Source organism: Thermobia domestica, chromosome 9 (assembly GCF_964235325.1).
Source record: "Thermobia domestica chromosome 9, izTheDome1.hap1.1, whole genome shotgun sequence".
NCBI classification, from domain to species: domain Eukaryota; kingdom Metazoa; phylum Arthropoda; class Insecta; order Zygentoma; family Lepismatidae; genus Thermobia; species Thermobia domestica.
The window spans coordinates 216,169,955-216,193,979 of NC_137462.1; the positions used below are offsets into that span (position 1 = coordinate 216,169,955).

A 24,025-nucleotide genomic window follows, 5' to 3' on the forward strand; every position below is an offset into this window, starting at 1 on the left:
AATTCCAGTATTTCTAGTATGTAAAACAAAATCCAGTATAATTCAAGGACTTCCACTACAGTAGACACCTTGTGATATCTTGATTCGAACTTAGTACTCAGCGCCTAACATAATGACTTTTTAATTTAACTCGCGCCCAAACGTAACGTACCGCCTTTTTACGGGGAGATTAACTTGGAAATTTTACGGAAGAATTATAACTGATTTCACAATAGGATAGTAAAAATATATCAGAATCTTACCAATCACATATACAAAATACAAATACGAAATGAAAGGCATGTTCGTTGCTACGTAGTATTCCAAAAGGAAGACATGATGAAATGAAGTGCTGCTACACGAAGGCAGTGTACGAAGCGTCCAACAGGGGTGCCTCTCGCGAGATATGTGCTTTTATGCCATAGAAAGTGTTATTCCACTATCTTTGTTTTTGCATATACCCACCATCCCTGACGTGCTGGTTCCTACGGACGCACACCGTGCGGGTTACCCTGTGCCTATGTTTAGTTGAAAGGGACCATCCTTTTCGAAAAATGTTAGCTTTACTAATTTCTGTTAATATTAGCTTAGGTTAGGGGTAGCACTTGCATCATTGCATTCATACTCCCTTATGTGAGTTTCCGGAAGTATAGTCTCTAACATTTCTCATTTCTACATACTTCTACTCCATTCTTAAACGAGTAGAAGTATGTAGAACTTATAGAACTTAAACGAGTAGAACTTAGTTTCCCTTAGTTCAACTAATTTCTCCTGGAAACCTTTCTATTTTTTACCTACTTCTGGTCCCCTTCATCTAAACTTTCCCATGCCCAGCCACCCTACTGCCAACTCGATTAGACAGTACTCTGCCTTTTAATGGTCACCTAGCGCAAGTTAGTGTTTTTATATTGGTTTCTGTCCATTACTCGAGCAGACGGTTCTAACAAATTTTGACAAATTTGTTACATTTTCAGGTTGGTTAAAGCTTTGTATTTCTTTCAGCAGAGCATGCACTAAATGAGGAGCTCCATTACTACTTGCAGATCGACTTCAGGAGGGCTCAGTGTAAATACACTTTAGACGTAAGACATAAATACTTCAGTGCATAAAACACAAACCAACTTGCGCTAACTTAATTTCCATCTAACCGAGTCAGAGAAGGAAAGGATCACAGCAGGGGGGCCGACCAGTAGTGAAGGGGATTCGTAAGGAGTAGGCGCGTCAGCGACGATCATACGCATAAACGAGAATAGTGGAAGAACACACACATATATTTTCACTATCACTCAAAATTGACCTCGATATGCTGTGCAATGACAGTAATTACTTTCACACTCTCTTTCCTTCACGGAAAAGGTTTCACATCATATTTAATCTATGAATTTTACTACTTGGTAGAACCCTCTTTACGAGTGACCCAGTTCGTGTTTTGTGTATTGTGACGGTACTTTTTATAGTGTATGTCTACACGCTTATCTACGCACAACCATACTAAAGTCAATCTGAACACGTTAATGCATCTCCTCTAAGAAATACTTTCTACTTAAATAAGTATACATTTCCTCTTAAGAAATATTTCATAAATATGCATTCGTAAAATACATTACGTAATTTTCCTTGCTTATCTTATATTTCTTCGTGCAGCTTTATTATACGGATCCATAGTATAAGTAGGAATAGGAGTAGCAGTGGTAGTAGGAACGGGTTAGAAATCCCGCAGGGGTTTGCTGAGTTCTGTTGTCGACATAAAATGAACAAATTAAAGACTTCCCCAAATTTTTCCGTACATTTTACAATCTGTGGATCTGTATAGTGCACCTTTCCAGGTATTTATACGCAAACTGATAAAGAATTGTAATTTTTCAACAATTACTTTTGGTGGCCCCTTGAATTAAATCTATACCAAGTGAGATATTTTCATTTCGCCCAGCGCAAATCTTTTAGGAGACAATAAAAAGGAAATTAGTGAAAGGATTCCAATTTTTCAGCAATTATTTTGAGTGGTGCGCCAAAAGAAAACCTGCATACCTTTCTCTTTTGAAATAACATTTGTAAATTTAAAAAAAAAATCGTAAAATACAACAGCACCATATTTTTGAACATATTTCTTTGTTTTTAAATTTAACATCCATAAAATAATTGTTTTTACAATGTCTTCTTGGTGCTGGTGTAGTTTTGGCGCACCACGTTTTGGAAGATTTACAGGTGAAATTGAACACTTTGTATTGAAAGATATAACGTGGGTTCCTGTCACCACGGCATGGCGCGTCCTCAGGTTGCGGATCGAGGAGAAGGCCTCTAGATATAGAGGTTAGCTGCGAATATACTGAATAAGCAGTCGCGGACAGACGACTAGGAGTGGTCCTCCAGCTTGGGGGTTTGGGTAGGGCTAACACCTTCATCCTGTAAAAAAAGGTACTTGTTCAGAAATATTCACAAAAGCCTCGGACAAGGACTGATAACTTGGCACGACATCAGCAAAAGAAAATGGACATGAGATTTGGAACATGGAATATTAGAAGTCTTTATAGGGCAGGCGCGTTAAAATCTGTAACGAGTGAGTTAGAGAAATACAGGATGGACTTAGTAGGAGTTCAGGAAGTTAGGTGGGAAGGAAATGGATCTGAGAATTCCGGAAATTTTACGTTCTTTTACGGGGAAGGAAATAAAAATCACCAGTTAGGAACAGGGTTTTTCGTTCACAAACGAATATTACCAGCAATTAAACGGGTTGAATTTGTTACTGACAGACTTTCTTTTATTACTCTTAAGGGACGGTGGTGTGATATTATTGTTTTAAATGTACATGCTCCAACTGAAGATAAGGGTGACGATGTAAAAGACAGTTTTTACGAAGAAGTGGAACGGATATTTGACCAACTCCCGCGATACCATATGAAGATTCTATTAGGGGATTTCAATGCGAAGGTAGGACGAGAGGATATTCTCAAACCGATTATAGGGAACGAAAGTTTGCATAAGGAAAGTAATGACAACGGTGTTAGACTCGTGAACTTTGCAACATCCAAAAACCTAATCGTGAAGAGTACAAAATTCCCACATCGCGACGTTCATAAATACACTTGGACATCACCAGACGGAAAAACACATAATCAAATTGATCACGTTTTAGTAGATAGAAGAAGACAATCTAGCATAATTGACGTACGGTCGTTTAGAGGGGCTGATTGCGACACTGATCACTACCTGGTAGCAGCGATAATACGGGAGAGATTATCGTTGAATAAAGGTAATACTCAATGTCCGAAAACGGAGAGATTTAATTTAAAGAAATTAGAAGAGAGCCAGGTAAGAGAGGAATACCAGATTGAAGTTTCGAAAAGATTCGCGGTTTTAGAAGACTCGGAGTGCACTAGTGTTGAGGATACTTGGATTGAAATTAGAGATAGCATTAAAAGTTCAGCAATAGAAAAATTGGGACACGCGGAAATACGTAGGAACAAACCATGGTTCGACCAGGAATGCATTAAACTAGCAGAGAAGAGAAAACAGGCAAAATTACGCTGGCTACAAAATCCGAATGAAATAACTACACAAAATTTCGCAGATATCAGGCGGGAAACTTCCAAAACTTATAGAACAAAGAAACGGGATTTTTTGAAAGCTAAAATTAAGGAACTTGAAGATAATAGTAAAAATAAAAATATTCGGGACATGTATAAGGGGATCAGCGAATTAAGAAAGGCTATCAACCTCGTGCTTATATATTAAAGAAATCTGACGGAACAGTTCTCACTGATACGGATAGCCTCTTAAACAGATGGAAAGATTTCTTTGACAATTTGCTGAACACGCAGACAAAAACTAATGTGCGTGGAGAAAAGGAGATACACACCGCAGAACCGTATATTCCAGAACCCAATCGAATAGAAGCGGAAGCCGCTATAAAGAAATTAAAGAAACACAAATCTCCGGGTGTAGATGAAATTCCGGCTGAGTTAATTTTAGCTGGAGGCGAAAAATTGTGGAACAAGATACACAAACTCATTCTCCTTATCTGGAACAAGGAAGAATTGCCACAAGAGTGGAAAGAGTCAATCATTGTTCCAATTCACAAGAAAGCCGACAAAACTGACTGTAATAATTATCGAGGCATTTCTCTTCTGTCAACATCCTATAAAATCCTTTCAAATATTCTGTTAGCAAGATTGACCCCATAGGCAGATGAAATTATTGGAGATTATCAGTGCGGATTTAAACGAAATCGGTCAACTATCGACCAAATATTTACCATTCGCCAAATACTCGAAAAGAAGTGGGAATACAATACCCCGGTACACCAACTATTTATTGATTTTAGAAAGGCTTACGACTCGGTTAGGAGAGAAACGTTATACAACGTTCTTACAGAGCTTGGAATACCGAGAAAGCTAATTAGATTAATTAAGATATGTTTAAGTGAATCCCAAAGTAAAGTCCGGGTAGGAAAATTTTTGTCCACGAGCTTCCACGTCGAAAATGGCCTGAAACAAGGAGATGCGTTGTCGCCATTATTATTTAACTTTGTGCTGGAATACGCCATAAGGAAAATCAAAGATAGCAACCAGGGCCTAGAGTTGAACGGCATTCACCAGGTTATGGCATATGCTGATGATGTAAATTTAATAGGGGATGATAGGAGAACAGTAGAAAGAAATGCAGAGATCTTATTAAACGCTTGCAGAGACATGGGTTTAGAAGTAAATGCAGAGAAAACTAAATACGTGGAAGTGCGTCGGGACCGTAATACGGCAAATTGTGGAGGCGTTAAAATATTAAATAATACTTTTGATAAAGTGGATACTTTCAAATATTTAGGATCAATATTAACAGACGAAAATCATATTCACGAAGAAATTAAATGTCGACTAAAAGCAGGGAATTCGTGTTACTATTCGGTTCAAAATCTCTTGTCGTCGCGAATTCTGTCGAGGAATTTGAAGCTTAAAATATATAAAACGATAATCATGCCTGTTGTTCTGTATGGTTGCGAAACATGGTCGCTTACTCTGAGGGAAGAACATAGACTGAAAGTATTTGAGAACAGGATCCTGAGAAGAATATTCGGACCCAAGAGGAACGAGAATGGGGAATGGCGGAAGCTTCATAACGAGGAACTACATAGTTTATACGGTTTACCCAACATTGTTAGGGTCGTCAAGTCTAGGAGGCTTAGGTGGGCAGGTCATGTAACTAGAATGGAAGAAAGCAGAAACGCTTTCAAAGTCTTGACTGGTAGACTCATAGGAAAACGACCATTAGAAGGACCTAGGCGCAGATGGGAGGATAATATTAAGATGGATCTCGCAGAGATAGGAATACAAAGTAGAAACTGAATGCAATTAGCTAAGGATAGAAGTCAGTGGAGAGCTTTTGTGAACGCGGTACTGAACCTCCGGGTTCCATAGGCCATAGAGTTAGTTAGTTTTAGTATTGAAAGATATATTCATAAGGAAAATATCTCAGCAGGCGAGAAAATTTTATACAAATACAGCTGTATTTCAGGTTTACAAGTGTAGGGTTACTAGTGTAAGATCATTACAAGTGTTTTACGTTGGTTAAAATAAGTGAGAGCATATGAAATATAACTGTATTAGATATTATTTTCCGCTGGCTGTGGATTTCTGCACAGTGTACAGAAGTTTTATTTTATGTTTACAAGTGTAAGGTTACTAGTGTAAAGCCATGGCAAGTGCCATAGAAACACACATATTTGCCAGTATCCACTTTTTCACGGTTCTCGCTTACGCATCGCTGACGCGCCTGCTCCCTCCGAACGCACTTCGCGCTAGTGCGCGTCTTACCAGTTTCGCCCTATAGTGACCCGGTTTGATAACATTCGTGCTTTTTAGTGGTCACCTAGCACAGGTTGTTTTGTGATTTTTGCACTGTAGTTCTTTTGCCGCACATATACGTAAACCGTATTTATAAGAAAATCGAAAAAGAACTAAGTATTCAACAATTACCTCTGGTGGCCCCCTTGAATTTTATCTATGCCAAGTAAGATATATTCATGTCGCCCAGCACAAATCTTTTAGGAGACAATAATAACTAAATTACTGAAATTACAATTTTTCGACAATTGTTCCTAGCGCTTCCATATATAGCGAGTTCTCTTGATTTAATTTTAATGAACATAATAATCCTCGCTACCAACTAGTGACATGAAACTGCCTTCAAATGGCGCTAACATTTTCATGGGATATAAAATCTTGCAACTGATAATATCTTTGTTCATTACCTGTGAAATGTTATGCTCTTGTCAGTATTATTACGTCTATTATAACATTTATGAACTGCACACGAGCTAACCATAATATTCCATTAGTGACGTTTCCCAACAAATGGATCGTACAAATTAAATACAACCATTAATGTCAAACTAACAGTCTTGTACTTGTTCCTCTTCTTCTTCTTCTTCTTCTCTGCTTTCTTGCCCTGATGCCAGACCTTTGTACAGTTCAGGTATATATGAGCCAGATGGTATAGGTGATTTTTACACAGACCACATGCGGAGAATATTCACTGAACTGTTATATAAGGAATAGTTATATAATATCTAGTTGAAATGTTGTTGACTATAATGTACTGGAGAAGATTATAAACTACAGAGCGTATATTGTTCGCTAAGATAAACGAAATGGTCACTGGGGAAGTGTTGTGAAAACGATGTATTATCATAAAGAGAATGTCACGATAAGCTGGCGTTAATTTACACTGAAATATGAGATGAAGTAAGCTTCCGTCCGTTTCACCGCAGTAACACAAGGGTGTATTGCGGTATCCTTGCTGATATAAACAGTACGGTGTTTGAGCGATACCTAGGTATAACCTAAAGAGTAAACATACGTGTCTCCTCGTCCATCCTTCGGGTGATGTCCACTTTTTGATCGTGGGATTTGGGAAGATAGAAAAAGCAAGCGCATTGATTTCGTTCCCTAAGAATCGAGAGTTGTTGTTTAATATTGCTGTGAATCCATGATATGCGGCTCGAAACAGCAGCTGTGTGTATACTTTGTAATGCACCAAGGCTATCACTACAGATGCCAAAATAACGATATTTATGCTCTATGGCATGTTTTAAGCCTACACGAATAGCCCATAGTTCTGCATGAAATATAGACATCTGATTCGGTACTCGTTGAATTACAAACTGCGATGTTTGTGGAATGTATATTGGCACTCCGGTATATTCCAAGTCACCATGAGTTCTTTTGGAAGCATCTGTATAGATTAGGATGCGGTGTGAGTGATGCTGAGCCATATAATATTCCCATCTCGGCGCTACACTGTTCGGGCTTAAGAGATTCGTTCGTTTGGTAGTGGTGATCGCAAATTCCAATTCCACGGCTTGAAGAGTGGTAAGGTACTGAATGGTGTAACACGGTAAACGAGGATTGCGATATATAACTTATATCCAACGGCGTAGATTGACATATGTCTGGTATATCCAGGGTAGCCTCTGTCGGTACGGTAGAGAACCGGTTCTGTTTTGTGTGTATAGTAGTTCCAGTTTGGGGATGACTGTAGAGGAAGTCATGCCTAGTCTTCTCATTATGTAACGAGCAGCAGAATGATCTGTTTGTATTGGAAACGGTATTATGCCTGCAGCTTCTAAGAGAGCGTTGATTGGAGCAGATTGAGGTAGCGAGAAAATTGTGCGGAGAGTATATGCTTGAAGGCGTACAGGAAGAGAACTGAGTCTAGCTGGAATCGGTGACAGAAGGAATCCTCCATAATTCAATATGGCTTCTATACATAGTTGAGAAACTCGGAGTAGGGTGCCAATATCCGTCCCCCATTTTTTGTTGCTGACACTTCTTATTATATTGATATAAGGTTGTATCTTTACCTGAAGAGTTTCAAGTTGGGGCTTCCAGGAAAGACGTGCATCAAAAACAATTCCCAGGTAAGAGCTGTGATTGACGGTTCAGTGTATGATTGTCTATGAGCAATCCAATATTTCCCACTTGTCTTTTGCGTGTAAAAACGGTATATGTCGTTTTATTCCAGTTGACCTGCATTCCATTGGACAAGTGACAGTGTGAGAAAAATGTTAGTGCTGCTTGAAGTTTGTTCTTGGCTTCCTGTAGAGAGGAACTACGGACATATACGAGATGGTCATCAAAGTAACTAAGAATTCTAACATGTTGTTTAAGTGCAAGGTGAAAGTCAAGCATGTAGATGTTGAATAACAGTGGACGGAGGCATGAACCTTGAGGCAAACCTTGAGATGTAAGTCGTGGAGCAGATATTTTCCCTTGGTATTTTATACTGATTCTTCTATTGACTAGCCAGTTGTGTACGTACCTGATGAACTGTGAAGGCAGATGAGCAGCAGTGAGATGATATACCAATCTGTCTAAATCTATCCGGTCGTAAGCTCTGTCAAAATCCAGTTTAAGCGCAACAACATATTGGCGATGTTGGAATGCTTGCCAAATGTCTAGTAGAAAAGTGGAGAGCGCATCATGAGTAGCCTTTCCTTTACGAGTTCCGATGACTGTGTTAGGAAGGATATTATGGTATTCTGTGTACCATTCAATTTTCCTCAATACGATTTTTTCCAGTGTTTTGCTAAGGCAGGAAAGCAAAGTGATAGGTCTATAGCTGGTAGCTTGACCTACTGTTTCTTTCGGTTTCAAGATTGGAAGTACTAAATGATGTTTCCAACTCGGCGGTACATGTCCCGTAGACCAAATAGCTTGAAAACATTGTAGTAATAGTTGAATACCTGAAGCTGGTAGGTCCTTAAGGTGCTGGTATGTGATTTGATCCACGTCTGGGCTGGTTTGACGTCCTGTTGATAGGGCTTCTGCTAATTCTTCAGAGAAGATGGTTGCGACGGCAGGAGATAGAGGTGCAGTAGTAAGGTTCGACAGTAAAGTTTTGCGGGAAGACAAGACAGTCGGAGCCGTTAAATTACAATGAAATTCTTCCAGCCAGGATGGGTTAGGATGTGGCGCATGGTGAGGAGAACGCGTTAACAATTGAGTCCGTATGAATTTCCAGATAGATGTAGCGCTAGTTCCTTCTTGTAAGGTTTTGCAATATTGTTGCCAATGAGTTCTACGGCATCTTTGCATGTGTTGTTTTAGTTGTGACTGCGCCAATCTGGAGCGAAAATAGGTTTCAGGAGTTCGATCTTGGAAGTATTGTTTCTGGGCCGATTTGCTGTTATTAAACAGTTTTTGACAATACGTATCCCACCAGGGATATTTGTAACGTCAAGATCTTTCCCTTCGAAGTGCCTGTCCTCTGTTAGCCTGGTTTGCGCCAGTTACGATGTGTTCCGTCAGAAGTTGTAATGAATGTATTCCATCTGTAGTCTGTAGAAAAGTGCCAGCGTGTTCGAGGTAAGCCTGGAAAAGGTCTCTGTCGTAAGTCCTGGTGACATATGGCAACGGTGTTGAAGCGTAACCGGGTCGGTGAGATGATCTAGGTCCTTGCAAGTGGTCCAAGGTGGTGATAATGGGAAAATGGTCACTGCCTCCTGTGAATCCGTAAACCTGCCAGGTGTGCTGTAGAAAGTTGTCCACACTAAGTAACGTTAGATCTGGTGCAGAAGGAGGTGAATTTAAATTAGGAAGACGTGTAGCCGTACCATCATTTGCTATCAGCAGTGGTTTGCCCTCCAGAGCCTCAATGAGGTGATCCGCGGGCCGGTTGGTACTCGAAGATCCCCATAGTTTACTCTTGGTATTTGGGTCGCCTGCTATGATGCAAGGTGAGCGGCATTGCGTGAAGAGGTAGGTCCAGAGATGCTTTGAAATCTTCTGGTCTGGAGGAGAATAAACGTTTATGAGTGCTAGCTGTTTTTATCGAAAGCCTTGCACTTGAGTGGGAGGTTTCAATAAAGGATGCTGAAGATCTAAGAGTTGAATTTCATCGAATGATATCTGTTTATGAAAACCTATTGCCACGCCTCCGTAACCATCAATTCTATGCTGAGTGTATAGTCGATAGTCCGGGACCGGTGGTGAGTAGTCTACTGTACTCCATGTTTCCTGTAGTAGTAAGATGGCTGGAGTAAAAATACCGCATAAATGCCATAAAAATGGTTCTCTAGCCTTAAGTTGACGGCAGTTCCATTGAAGAATAGTGAAAGCTGATCTACTGGCCATTATCTAAAGATCGAAAATATTCATGTAAGAGTGTATATAACGGAGAGTCTTCTGTGGTTTGCGTAGCGGGCTTATAAACATAATTAATGGCGGCGTATTTCTCAATACTATGAAGTAAATTCTGGAGAAAGCTTTGTAAGGAATCTTCACGTTGAACTGTATTGTCGGACGTCCTCGATTGGATCATCATCCTGCGTCTTGTTAGCGAAGCATCACTCAGGTGATCCCCTGTGTCTTCCAGAGTTCGACGTTGTTTAATGCTAGAAGTTCCTGGGTTGCTCAGGTGTGGAGGATGAGATGTTTCCCTCTCGTCGTCTTGTCGTGGTACTCTACGTTTTTTGGATTGTTCCTGCATCCGTCCCACCTGCCGAGGAGGAGAGATGGTTGACCTGACGGTTATCTAAATTGGGACGGGGCGATCGGGGCTTTAGGGATGAACGTGACGAGGATGGGCCTTGGAATAAGACATGTATTTCTGTTGTGGGGTTGCGTTGGGATGTCGAGGGTAGGGGAGAAGAGGAACTTTGGTTAACTGATTCTTTCGTCGTGGGTATTCTTTTTTGCGCTTCATTGTAGGTAAGTTTATCGATAGCCATGAGTTGATTAATTCTATTGTGTCGTTGTCGTTCCGGACATTGCTTATCGGTGGCCATATGCTCTCGTCCACAATTAATGCATTTAGGGTCGTTTGTGCAGGAACTAGCATCATGGGGAGTTCCACATCGGTAACATAGTTTTTGTTTAGAACGACACGACCTCTGGAGATGGCCTAGGCGATAACATCCGTTAGTACACTGTTTGACAGCGGGTATATAAGTATGGATAGTATGACCTGAGTTATATAGGGAGCAAAAGTCCGGGAGACGCTGTGTATTAAAGGTTATCACTACAGATTGGGTAGGTCGGCGTTCAGAATCTATCCATTTGGTAATCATTCTTACATGTAACACTGGAGCTCGACACTCTAGGTGTTCTTGAATTTCTGCTTCAGTGAAGTCCGTGTATACTCCATGAATGATTCCCACTGATCTTGTTGTATAATAAAGAACGAAAGCTGACCAGCCGTGAGATTTGAGTAATTCGTGAGAGAGAAAGTCATTTGCCTGTGGACCGGTATGAAATTCAATTTTAATGAGGTTCTTCCCTACGGGATGGAATGATTTTATGCCAGCAACTTTAGATTGAAACAGAATTTTGCCCAAGACTTGGGGATGTTTTCGCACAGTTATATTGTTGTGTTCCGGGGTTGAATTCGGTACCACATGTACCACGTATGGTGGAGCATGATGAGCTAAATATAAATTGGGTAGTGGGGAAGAGTTTACTGTGACTTCTTTAGCTATTGGAATCGATTCTTCCATATGTACTTCATTTGAGTTGTTAATAAGTGGCACGGACACTATATTTGGAGGGGGAGAGTTCCCTCCGGATACTTCCGCCATTAGGCGGGGTAATTAATCACAACTGTCACTAGTTAAATGTACGTCAAAATCACTCCCGAGAAACACACACTTTAAATGAGAGATAATGTCACACTAGTAACACGTCACTGTAATTGAGACACCGTGGATGAAGAAAGATTTCCGTATCTTGTACAACAACCACGTCCACCTACAACGCTGACTTTCAACATTAAAAAGTCCTGCGACGCACCATGAACGTTCTGCCTTCTTGTTCCTCTCACAAAGTAAGAGTTTGGAAGGTGTGGGAATGACCCATTTCACCTGCATAAGTAAATAATTCTTCTTCACTTCACTTGTCTTGACTTTTCCACTAATTTTAGATTTACACTTACTTGCGTAGGGATTCTGAGAGGACCCCCTTTTATTATTATTATTTTTATTTTTTTAAATAGAAATAGTGTTATTGGTATAAAAAAACAACTTTCTAGATTATCTCCTAGATTTTTGATATAAACTATATATAATCCCTACTTTTTGCTTTTTCTTTTAATAGTAGTAAGATTTTTTTCTTTATAATTTTATATTATTTTTCTTAAGGTATTTTACGAGAATCTTATATACTTCTAATTTCTTACTTTCTAATATACATTTGATATTATAAGGACCATAGGGTAAGTATATTGAAAATAGTTTGAACATGGTCTCTCTAAATTCCTTAAAAAGATTACATTCTAAAATAATGTGTTCAAGTGAGCCAGTCTCCAGCAAACACTGACATAATGGCGAATCCCGTTTTTTCATCATATAAAGTTTTTCTGGAGTTAAGGCAGTACCCAGTCGGAGTCTTGTTATTTGTATGATGTCTGTTCTATTCCATTCTTTTAGTTTTGTGATAAATGGCATATCATTAATAGATTTGATGGACCAATAATGTTTACCTGGGCCTAAACGATATGAGATTTTTCTTCTTAGGTACAAGGTCTCAGCATGACTTTTTACTAAATTGAAGAAGTTATGATATGGTAATTTAATATTGGAAGTTTTTCCATTATAGCAGGAATCCTTAGCAAGTTTATCAACTTCATTATGCAAAATGATGCCTGTATGACCCATGGTCCAAATAGAAGTTACATAACCTTTGTTTTTATTGATTTTAGTAATTAGCGATTTCAAATTTAAGATTATCCAGGTAGTTTGTTTACACCATTTCGTGGATTCAAGACTTTTTAAAACACTCAGTAAGTCTGAACAAATACAAACATGTTTTAGTTTTTCTTTATATACTATTAATAATGCCTGTCTGATTGCGAAAGCCTCACCTTCAAAAATTGATGTATTAGACGGGAGCTTGTACTTTTGTGTAAAATCTTTCTGTGGTAAATATACAGCAGCGCCTACTGGAAGTCCTTTACTTTTGGAAGCATCAGTGAAGATAAATGTATATCCTGGTAGTTTATGTATATAGTTGAGCCATACCGAGTAAAATGCTGAAGGAATTCTAGATTTATATATGGTTGGAGGATATTTAAGAATAATAATTCTTTTGTTTGTTGAAGATTTGTGTAATAATTTACCGAAAAACATGGAAGTATTGGAAACTTTTGGATCGAAGATGCTAAATTATGAAATTTTCTGTATGCCAAGTAAATCCAAGGTAGTTTTTTTAAGGAAGATTTCATTTATTTTATTTTTCTTCGTTTTTTTATTTGTTAACCTTGAGATTGCGGTGTCTAATTGCAATAGGCTTGTATTGATTATAGTTGTAGTGTTCGCTAATCGAGAAAGTATAAATTTAGTTGCCATATTTTCTAAGATCAAATCTATTGGAATAGTATCAGATTCTTCTAAGAGTGCATTTCGAGGAGTATTTCTGGGCTATGAAAAAAATATTCGTTGAGAATCATATTGAATTTTTATCATAGACAAAACATTCTTATATGGACGTGGAGACATAAATATGCCTCCATACAATAACTTTGCTTCAACGCATAGTTTATAGATTTTTGGTAAAACTAGGATTGGTTCCCCAATTTTTATAACTTAGACTTTTAATTACATTAATTACATAATTAATATGAACTTTAATATTATTGATGTGCGACGTCCAATGAAGTCTAGAGTCCAAATTTAGTCCTAAATATTCAATACTAGACATGTTTTATTTCTAAATTAGCTATATTTATACTAATGTTTGGGATTTTTCTTTTCGTTGAAAATACAATGAGATTAGTTTTATTCCCATCTATGGTGAAACCATTATTATCGCACCATCCTATAATATCCCTCATGACTAATTCTAATGTTTTCAAGTCTTTTTGAATATTAGATGTAGTTATGTAAAAATGATGTCGTCTGCATAAGCAAAGACCTTAACATGTTTTTAAATCAGATTAATTAACTGTAATATATAGATATTGAATAGTATAGGGCAGAGGCGGACTGGCAATCATAGGGCCCACCCTGCTAAACTGAAATGAGGGCCCACTGTATAAAAATGTAAAAAATGTACTTGGCATTCTTCATATGTATTACATATAAAAATCCATCTTCGAACCCATAAATAGTATACCATATATTCATACTAAAGCATAACATTAATTACAAAAAATCTGAAGTAGAACATTTTAATAGTAACTCATAGTGTGTAATTGGCATTATTATTTTTTGTTGTAAACACACACAATACCGGAATTGGTGCTTTCAGTTATTTATATAGTGTTATTTTTTATGGAATGAATTTAAACCGTTTATTTAACAAATGAGTATCATGTTTTAGAAAACCCAAAATATATACATGTGCAATAAGTTAAAACTAATCTTAAGTCAACTTTGAAACACTAAATAACTAAAGCACTGACAGAAATAATGTAAGTTTCTTTCCTCATAAATCAGTTCTAATATCAAATTGGTTGAAATTTTCTACTGAATTGCATACTGTTACCTAATATAATATAATATTAATATGAATTCCAGAAATGTATCCTAATATTAATATCTTTATTATGCCCCAGTTACACTTGGGACACAGGTCGGGTCAGGGCTGCTCTAGCCACGGGTCGGCTCGGGTCAACTTTCTTATGCGTCGTTTCGGCTAAAACCTATTCGGGTCATGAGTCGGGTCGGGTTGACGTTCAACTCGACCCGAGAAGGATTTAGCCGAAACGGCGCATAAGAAAGTTGACCAGAGCCGACCCATGGCTAGAGCAGCCCCGACCCTAGCGTAGGTGACCTGACCCAACCCGTGTCTCAAGCAGGCTTGACTCGACCCCTGTCCCATGAAAGCCTGATCTGACCTGTTTGAAAGCACTACGCGGCAGCAAACAGTTCAGTTAATTTCGTGTTCGCCTGTTAAAGTTGTGTAATTTCAAGTAAAAATAGCCATAAAAGATAAGCTACAATTGACTGAAATCATCCAAAGACGTGGTGTATACATTATAATTTATAAACACCTTAGACAGAAAATAAACTGGCAACTGTCCTGCAGTACTCGAATGAGTCACATCAAGCTCATTTGTTTCTTGGGGCTTCACTGATTCAAATAGCCTACGTTGTTTTGGGTCAGATGCAGCTTTTTGTAAATCACATCTTCGTTTGTGTTCTCGCTTTTTAGCACCAGTTTTATATTTTTTCTTTACAGTAATCTTACAATCACTCCTACCATCCATACTGACACAACCACATCTGTCTTCCACGACAAACGACACGTAACTGGTGTTCCAATAATTGAATTGCTGCTATCGGATTTGCTCTTCGATGTAATATACAAATAAAACACGCGCCGAGGGCAGCAACTTCATTTGAGGTTTGTATAAAACAATCGTTGATAGTGGCGACTAATTTCTTTTCGCTTTACCGCACTGAAAAGAAACTGAAGCCTGATCCGATTTCTTTCTTCGAAGCTTGGTCTGAGGACAATGCAGCTCAAAAGCGTTCCGGCTCCCCCTCCACCTCCACCTCCACTTTCCACAATAACAATATCTACGAAACTATTGTTTCTTTAAAACACCGCCACTCGCCGGCTTGTAAAAGGACCAGAGTAGGCAATGGTATCCAAATCCAATAACAGCCTGAAATCTACTGTGTTTCTTAGATTTAAAAAAGTAGTAGTTAACGTGCTCGTTTTTAACAGCTGCTGTATTACAAACCGCGCAATGTTTTAGGGTCTGATTGTCTCATAAACAGAATCTTTTCAAGTCGATAAACGTGAAGAAGAATACGTAAGGTCTGTTCATGAAAGTTTAACTTTACGTCTTTTTTATGCAAAACACAAGTTTGCGGGAGTTGCCCTGCCATATTTTTGATGCTGGTAGGTTTAATTGAGCACATCGTTTTTAAAATTGGTGGAGGGGGCCCACCTGTTTGAGGGGCTAAGTTTACTACCCTGACTTACACCTTTAGATGTCTGTCTAGGAGCATTACAATATCTGCCTAATTTGATAGATATTTCTGTATTTATGAGTAAATTGTGTATAATACGTACAAATTTTGAATGAATTTTAATTTTATACATGTAATTAATTAAATTTTCTAATATTACATTACCATGTGCTCCCTTAATATCTAAACTTATGGCTATTACTGACTGTTTTTGTTGAAATGCTGTCCATTAATCTATGATTAATGATCCTATTGCATCTAAAGTGGAGAAATTTTTACGAAAACCTACTAAGTTTGGAGGAAATATATTATTATATTCTATGTACCACATTAGTCTATTTAATAGCAGTTGTTCAAATAATTTTAATATACAGGAAGTTAAGGCTATAGGCCTGTAACTATCAGCCTGGCCTACGAGTTTTTTCTTTTTTTTATTGGCACTATCAATATTTTTTTCCATGACTTTGGGATAAGCGAAGATTCCCAGATTTTGTTAAACATATTCAAAAGGATTTTGATACCTGAAATATGTAGATTTCTAATATGTGAGTATCTCACTCCATCATGCCCAGGAGTTGTATCCCGTTTTTGTTGCTGAAGTGCAAGGAGAAATTCATCCATCGAAAAAGCTGACGTTACATTTATGTTTTTCATATCTTGTCTGTTGTTTAAGAGGGCTTGTATTATTGATTTCCTATCAGGGTTTACATAAGATGGTGTTATTTTCCTGTGAAACTCATCTATCCATGTATTATTATTTTCGTCAAATGAGATTATCGCTGATTGAACCGGATGAGTTTCTTTCTTAAGATATTTCCAAATATTTGGCCAAGATGTTGATGGTGAAAGTTTATTGCAAAATTCTTCCCAATGTTGTTTCCTCAAATTTAATAAATTTGGTTTCCTTTTTGCTTCTATTTTTTGATACTTTGCAAAGTTCTAATTTGTTTTAGCCTTGAAATAATTTCTAAGATATAGATGACACAAATTTACCCATTTTTGACATTCAGAGTTCCACAAAAAGGTTTTTTGTATATATTCCTTGTTTGTTTGCGTCTTCTCTTTTTATTAGCCCAAGACAAAGAATTTCCCCCCGACGAATCTGCAATATGATGGATTGTGTCTGTAAATTTATTAATACTCTTGTCTATAGATTGATTACTATGAGATGTCTGGTGATTATTGAAGAAAAATTCGGAATTGAAAGAATATAGGGACCAATTTAAAGAATGAGGTATATAATGAAGTTTTTCTTTTTGGAATCTATCGGGCACCAAATTGATATGTGATAATTGAGTACTGTTATTACTTGTTAGTTGAGTAATAATAGGGAAATGATCACTACCCATAGGGTTATAAAAACACTCCAATTACAATTTAGATATAAATCTAAGCTGGTAATAGTTACATCAGGAGCACTATTGTTGTTTAATGTAAGCCGAGTGGGTGTACCATCATTTAAGTAAATTGATTTATTTTTAGCTAATGCCGTTTGAAGATTTCGTCCGGCAGAGTTTGTATGAGAACTCCCCCATAATATTGAGTGATTATTACAATCTGACGCTATTACATATGGCTTTTGAACTTGTCTAAAAATATCATTCCAGACCTTGGTTGAAGGAATGACATTAGGTGTCGAGTATATATTAATAAATGAAATGTTTGATATTTTTATACCTATAATTTGTGTTTTTTGTGGTAATACTAACTTGTTAAAATTTATATTCGAGTGTGGAATATCTGACTTAATACCAATGGCCACACCCCCATAACCATCATATCTTAAATTTTCATAAATAATATAACCTGGAATTTTTAGAGGTAAGTTTGCCTTTGTCCATGATTCTTGGATAAGAACTAAGTGAGGATTATAAATGTTGATGAGTAATTGTAATAAGTGTAATTTCCCCTTTAGACTTTGTGCATTCCATTGTAACAAAGTTAAGACTTTATTTGACTTGATTGCCATTATGTAACCAAAAGAAGAATTTGTTCAATTATATTTTGAATATGATCTGGGGACTGGCTGATATTTTGTACTAATAAGGAAGTGTTGAGAATTTTTGATAGACCTTCTTTAATTTTATTTAATTTTTCTGTATTAGGAGTGGAATTATTCGATTGCTTAGAATAATTACTTGCACTGTGATATGAAGATTGCTCTTTGCTTTTATTTGAAAAAGCGAAAGATTGTTCTTTGTATGTTTCATTATATGACGTGGGTAGCCCTCTTTTCTTAGTTTGTGAAGTAATATGCGTCTTTGTTCTAGTTTTAGAAGTCGAAGGGTCTTGGCGACTAAAAACCATCCATGGTGTGTCAGATTGTATTATCATGGAGTCTCCCTCCCCCTCATCCTCTTCTAATTCTTTACGTTTTTTAAACGATTTGAGTTGGGTGTTATTGTTTTGATTTTCTGAATTAAAAATTACATTATTTGTCTGTGAGGAAGGTTGTGTTCCTTGTGTGAATTTATTGTTTGATTTGTTGGTGAATGAATAATTATGTTTTGTCAGTTAACTACTATTAGAATGATTTATACCACTTACGGCACTTACAGATTTTTGTACCCCAACCGGTACATTTGAAGTTGTAATACTTCTATATGAAATAGTTGGTACTAACTTACTAGCCTCATTAAATGAGATAGGGTTTGTAGCCATTAGGTGGATTATATTGCATTGACGTTGATATTCCCTACATTCTTTCGAGTCAGCCTCATGTGTTTCTTTACAGTGAAAACATTTTAATGATGACGTACAGGTCTCAATTTCATGTTTTCCCCACATTTTTTGCAACGTGTATTACTAGATTTACCATTTTTTTGGATGTGACTAAATAAGAGACATTTGGAGCATTGTCTTACTTGTGGTATGTACGGTTCTATGTCTAATTTTTGGTAGTAAAGTTTTCAGTCTCTCGGTAGGTATTGAGTATTGAAAGTCAATACTACTGTTCCCGTAGGGACTCTCTTTTTGTCTTTATCATTTCTAAATATGCGCCTAACAGATGAAATTTCTATTGAACATTCTATATCTGTTAACAGTTCATCCGTACTAATATCTGGATCTACATTTCTAATTATCCCCATTGATGACACAGCGTGTGTCGGAATGAACGCTGACCAATTATTATTCTTTATAATATCATGAGTTGCATTCTTGCCTGAATCAAAAGTTACCTTAATTAGATTTTTGCCAATAGTCTGGAAATTCATAATCCCATTAATTTCTGCTAGATATAATTTTCTGCTTATTCCCATTGGGTGCACTTCTCCCAACTCTTTATCATTCGACTTAAAAATACAAAATATGAGGCAAGATGATGATTTTGGTATGTGTTATTTTGTATTTCACCTTTTGACTTGGTAATCATTGATTTATTGTTATCATTTTCGTATGACACTTCCATTTTAGTTTCATTACTTGTACTGATGTTGTCCTTATTAGAAGGATTATCTGTAGAACTGATTAAATCTATACCATTCACTTGTTCATTAATTATCTGAAGACTTTCCGCCATTTTTAAATGAGCCTTAACCCTAACAAGAAATAAGTTAAAATATCTAAACCTAATGCCTTAACACTTATATATACAACCCTAACCTATTTATTATTATTTGCTGGAAAATCTTACTACTATTAACTTATCTTAAAATTAAGACAGCTTGCTCATTTATTTTTCACTTAAAGTAAGGGAGTCCATTTTTTCCCTACAGTTTCCATTTCTTTGTTTCTGGAATAATCCATGTCGTTTTAACTAACGTCACTGAACACACAATAAAAGTATCACTTTACATTTTAGTTTTTTAATTTTTCACTTTTTAATAGAACCCATATAATTTGTCGTTCACTAATAGAATGAAATATGACCGCTTATGCACAGAAATTCTATAATTATTTTTTCACTAATAACGAAGCACTTCATCCGTTACAGTTGCCGCCATCTTTCTTCAAAACTAACAGTCTCATAATATAATTAGAAGAATAAATATTCTTGTCACCTTCACCTTCACCTTCACCTATCGAGAGGTGTTGCATTATCGGAGTGCAGACATAGTCTGTTTCACCCATATCCTTGGAATTGTAAGCGGAGTAACATTGTGTTTGTTGCTTAGAAAGTGTGTTTTGACCTTTTCCGGTGGAAATTGAAATATGAGAACTGGTTTAGTCATTCCCTCTTGTTGGAATATATGAGTGATGTTAATTCCGTTGCCTATGTAGGAAATACAGATCTATGATTTTCTAGTGAAGTTCTTTTTTTTCTCCACCGGAAGATGAAATGTAAACGAAAAAATGATATTATTAACCAGGTAATGATTAAAGTAAATTAAAGGACAAGTTCATTATCTTGGAAAAAAATATTAAATGTTTCAGGGTATCCAAATCATTGTGCGTCAAAATTTGTTTGATGGTGAAGGGTCCATAACCATAGCGTTTATTTAGCTCTTCCATAACTTGAGTTCTATTTTTAGATAACAAAGGACATTGAAATATGAGATGATTCAGAGTTCCAACCTCTTCGTTGCACCAACAGAGAGGTGAATTTCTCCGGTGAATTTTGTACAGAAGATATGGAGTAATTGCAGTGTTGAAACGAAGTCTATAATATAATATGATTTTTGACCGTGACCAAGTGCGAAGTGCATTCCAGCTGGGTGATTGCAAATGGTTAGTTTGCCAATAGTATGTTCCTGGTCCACTTCTGATTTTATGTTTCCAAAGGACTGTTTGCTCCGTGATTATCTGGTCAGTGTAAAATAAAAAGTTGAGAGGTGGTAATTTTATATTGGCTGAAATACCAGAGTTACGAGACTTTTTGGTTAAATCGTCGACAAATTCATTCGGTTTTATGTCAACATGACTTAGGACGTGGATAAAATCTATGATATGACCCATTTCAATTAATTTTCGATAAATGGATCTTATGTTTAGTACTGTCGAAGTAGATTTAATTGTCCAGTGAACAGAAGAAAGTGCTTGTAACAAACTGTAGGAATCCGTGCAGATACATGCACGCCAGATATTGTTACGTGGAATGAGTGGTAAGGCTTGTCGTACTCCAAACGCTTCACCCTCAAATACTGCAGTGACAACTGGAAGTTTCAGTTGTTGGATAATATCAAGTTGGGGAACAAAGATAGCTACTCCAACTGGACCTTAGAGGCATCAGTGTAAAGGAAAATTGTTTCAGGGTGGAATTGATCGAAAAAACTTTGCCAAATATTTTTGTTTATGCGATGAGATTGATCTTTAATCTTGGTATCTACATGTGAAGGCAGAATAGGTTTTATAATTGTTGTATTTGTTTCATATGCGAAACTATAGCATGGCAGGTTGGGAAGTTTTATTATTTGAGTTTGGAGGTTTTTCAAAAGTAAAAATGCTTTGTATATCCATGGTAACTTAGTAACATATGGTAATTTGGTATTACGGTTCTGTACTTCTAAGGCTCCCAATTTCGTGAGTAGTGGCGAATTCATGATGGCGAGTCGAGGTACGATATATTTACAGGCAAGTTTGAGTATTTTGATAGATAACGGTAGCGTACCTGTTTCCTCCAAAATGGCATTTTTAAGACAAAAGTGGGGTTGGGAAAGTATAATTTTTAAAGTAGTGTACTGAATCGCTGTTAGTGATTTATAGAATTTTGGCATGGTGATAGAGTAGATTATACTTCCATATAGTATCTTGGCTTCAATGCATTGTTGAAAAACAGTATATAATGTGTGCGGATGAATGCCCCATTTTTTAGAACTTAAGCTGCTGAGAATGTTCTGTACTTGTTTACATTCTTTTATTACGTAAGTTAAATGTGATTTCCAAGTTAATTTGTGATCGAGGTATAATCCAAGATATTTTATATTTGTTGTGCTGAGAAGCTGTGTATGAGAAAGTTGAAGAGGATGGAACTTAGTGATTTTCTTTTTAGTAAATACTATGTAATTTGTTTTATTCCAGTTAATTTCTAGACCAGGTTGTAATTATTTCCAATGATGACTGCAATTTCTTTCGACCAGTATCCATATCATTTGTAACGTTATAATTGAGTAAGTCATCTGCAAAGAGAAAGGCTGATACACCACTATTGAGTATTTGCAGTAATTCCACCATGAAGATATTAAAAAGTGTGGGACTAAGCTTGCTACCTTGCATAAGACCAAGAGAAGTTTGCCGATGAGTGCAATATTTATTATTTGAGATAGATTTGTCTATTAATGAGTACATTATGAACAAATCTTATGAAAGCGGTAGGGATGTTCATTTTTGCCATTTTAGTTATCAATAAGTCCAATTGAACTAGGTCATATGCCTGTTTAAGATTAATGCTTATAGCCATGAGATATTTACGATGTTGAAAAGTTGTCCAAATGTTTACAAGGAATGGACTAAGTGCATGTAAAGTTGACTTGTGTTTTCTAAAGGCTGTCATATTAGGGAAAATATCTGGTGATATTCCAGAAACCATAGTAATCTGGTTAGAATTAATTGTTCTAATGTTTTTAAATAACAAGATATTAAAGCGATCGGTCTATAGCTCCTATGGGTTTTGTTGGTTTCCGTATTGGAGTAATCGGAACTTTCTTCCACTGTGAAGGAATCTGTGAAGTTTTCCAGATGGAATTATAGAAATTTAACAATGCATAGATTCCCTCCGACGGAAGATTCTTGCGGTGTTTATAATGTATTCCATCGAACCCTGGAGATGAATCTCTTTTTAGTGATTGGAGTACAGTGGTTATTTCCACAAAAGTGAACGGAAAATCTGAAGAAGAGTGTGATCTCGAAGAAAAATATTTTACAAGATCTAACCGGTTATTATTTACAAAAGGTGGAGCCAGATTCTGATGAAATTCTTCGATCCAAGTATATCCACTGAGTTGAGTAACGTTCCCACTAGAACAGTTATTCTAACTTTTAATTCGCAACAATTACCATCAGAAGTTTGAGAAAGTATAATTTTACTTCTGATGGTAATTGTTGCGAATTAAAAGTTAGAATAACTGTTCTAGTGGGAACGTTCTGGTTATTATTTCCATTTCTAAGAATATGGCGCGCAGAGATAATTGTTATCTCAGAATCCAAGTCCTGTAGTAAGTCATCTGTTGAAATGTCAACATCAATATCTTTAACAACTCCCGTAGAATACAGAGCGTGATTTGGAATATAGGACGGCCAGTCCTGTGTTTTGTGGATTGGTTGCACATAAATTGATTAGCTTCAGTTCCTGTGTTAAAGTGAATTTTTAAAAGGTTTCTACCAATTGTTTGAATTTTGTTAATGCCAGGGATTTCTGCTAGATAGAGTTTCCGACTTATTGACATAATGTGCTTTCTCCCAATTTCTCCTTTGTTCGCTTTTAAAAAGATAAAATATGGGGCAAAATGATGATCACTATATAGATTTACATGATCATTATGTTTCGAAAAGTTTTGAAATTCCTGTTTCTTATTTTGATTTTTATCTATGATTGGAATTGATTTAGTTCCCTGAATGTTTTGAACTTCTTTCGTAATTACTTCCATTTCGTTTGATATTTCCATCGAGTCTGGAGAGATAGGGATGATGTTAGTATTTAAGACTTGAGTTATTTGGGTGCCATTTGCATCTGTATGAGGCTCCAATGCATGGAGACAATTGATCATGAAATGATATGTTTATAAGATTATGTGTTGCAAAAAGCTACACCTAAAAACCAAACAAACACAATATTAATAATTAATGTCACAATTAAATCAACAATGGTAAGATCTTACCGATATCAGAAAATATTAATTACTCAGAATGTATCATAAAATAAATACACTTTTTCTTCTTCCTCTCCGTGGTGATATTCTTGTCTGTGTGGTTAGTCTTCACTTCTCCCTGTTACATACGGTATGTGTTGCTAACCATACTGATTTTTCATTAATGAACTGAATTTTCAAATTACATACTAATGTACAGATCGATTTTTGTAGTAAAACAGTTGTAATTTGGTGCAGATTTACTGTACATATCCACATATTTGTAAATATTTTAGAAAAACTTTATAATACTATTTTAATAGGCCAGTGTGTAAGGTAAGTAATCTAAACATATCAGGCCTTATGCAGAGTTGTTTTGACGTATGATTAGAGTCATACTAAAAGCCAGCCTATGCAG

General features: G+C 36.6%; 1 protein-coding gene across 1 annotated transcript in view; it reads right to left on the reverse strand.

Annotated features, from left to right (window-relative positions):
* The window catches only part of LOC145660592 (uncharacterized), a 55,254-nt gene extending 48,845 nt beyond the window's left edge, over nt 1–6,409 (reverse strand). Inside the window, exon 1 of the mRNA XM_081725847.1 lies at nt 6,221–6,409. Coding sequence (XP_081581973.1) covers nt 6,221–6,294 — 74 coding nt within the window. The 5' untranslated portion in view covers nt 6,295–6,409. The remainder of the gene's footprint in view (nt 1–6,220) is intronic.
* Between the last annotated feature and the right edge of the window lie 17,616 nt (nt 6,410–24,025).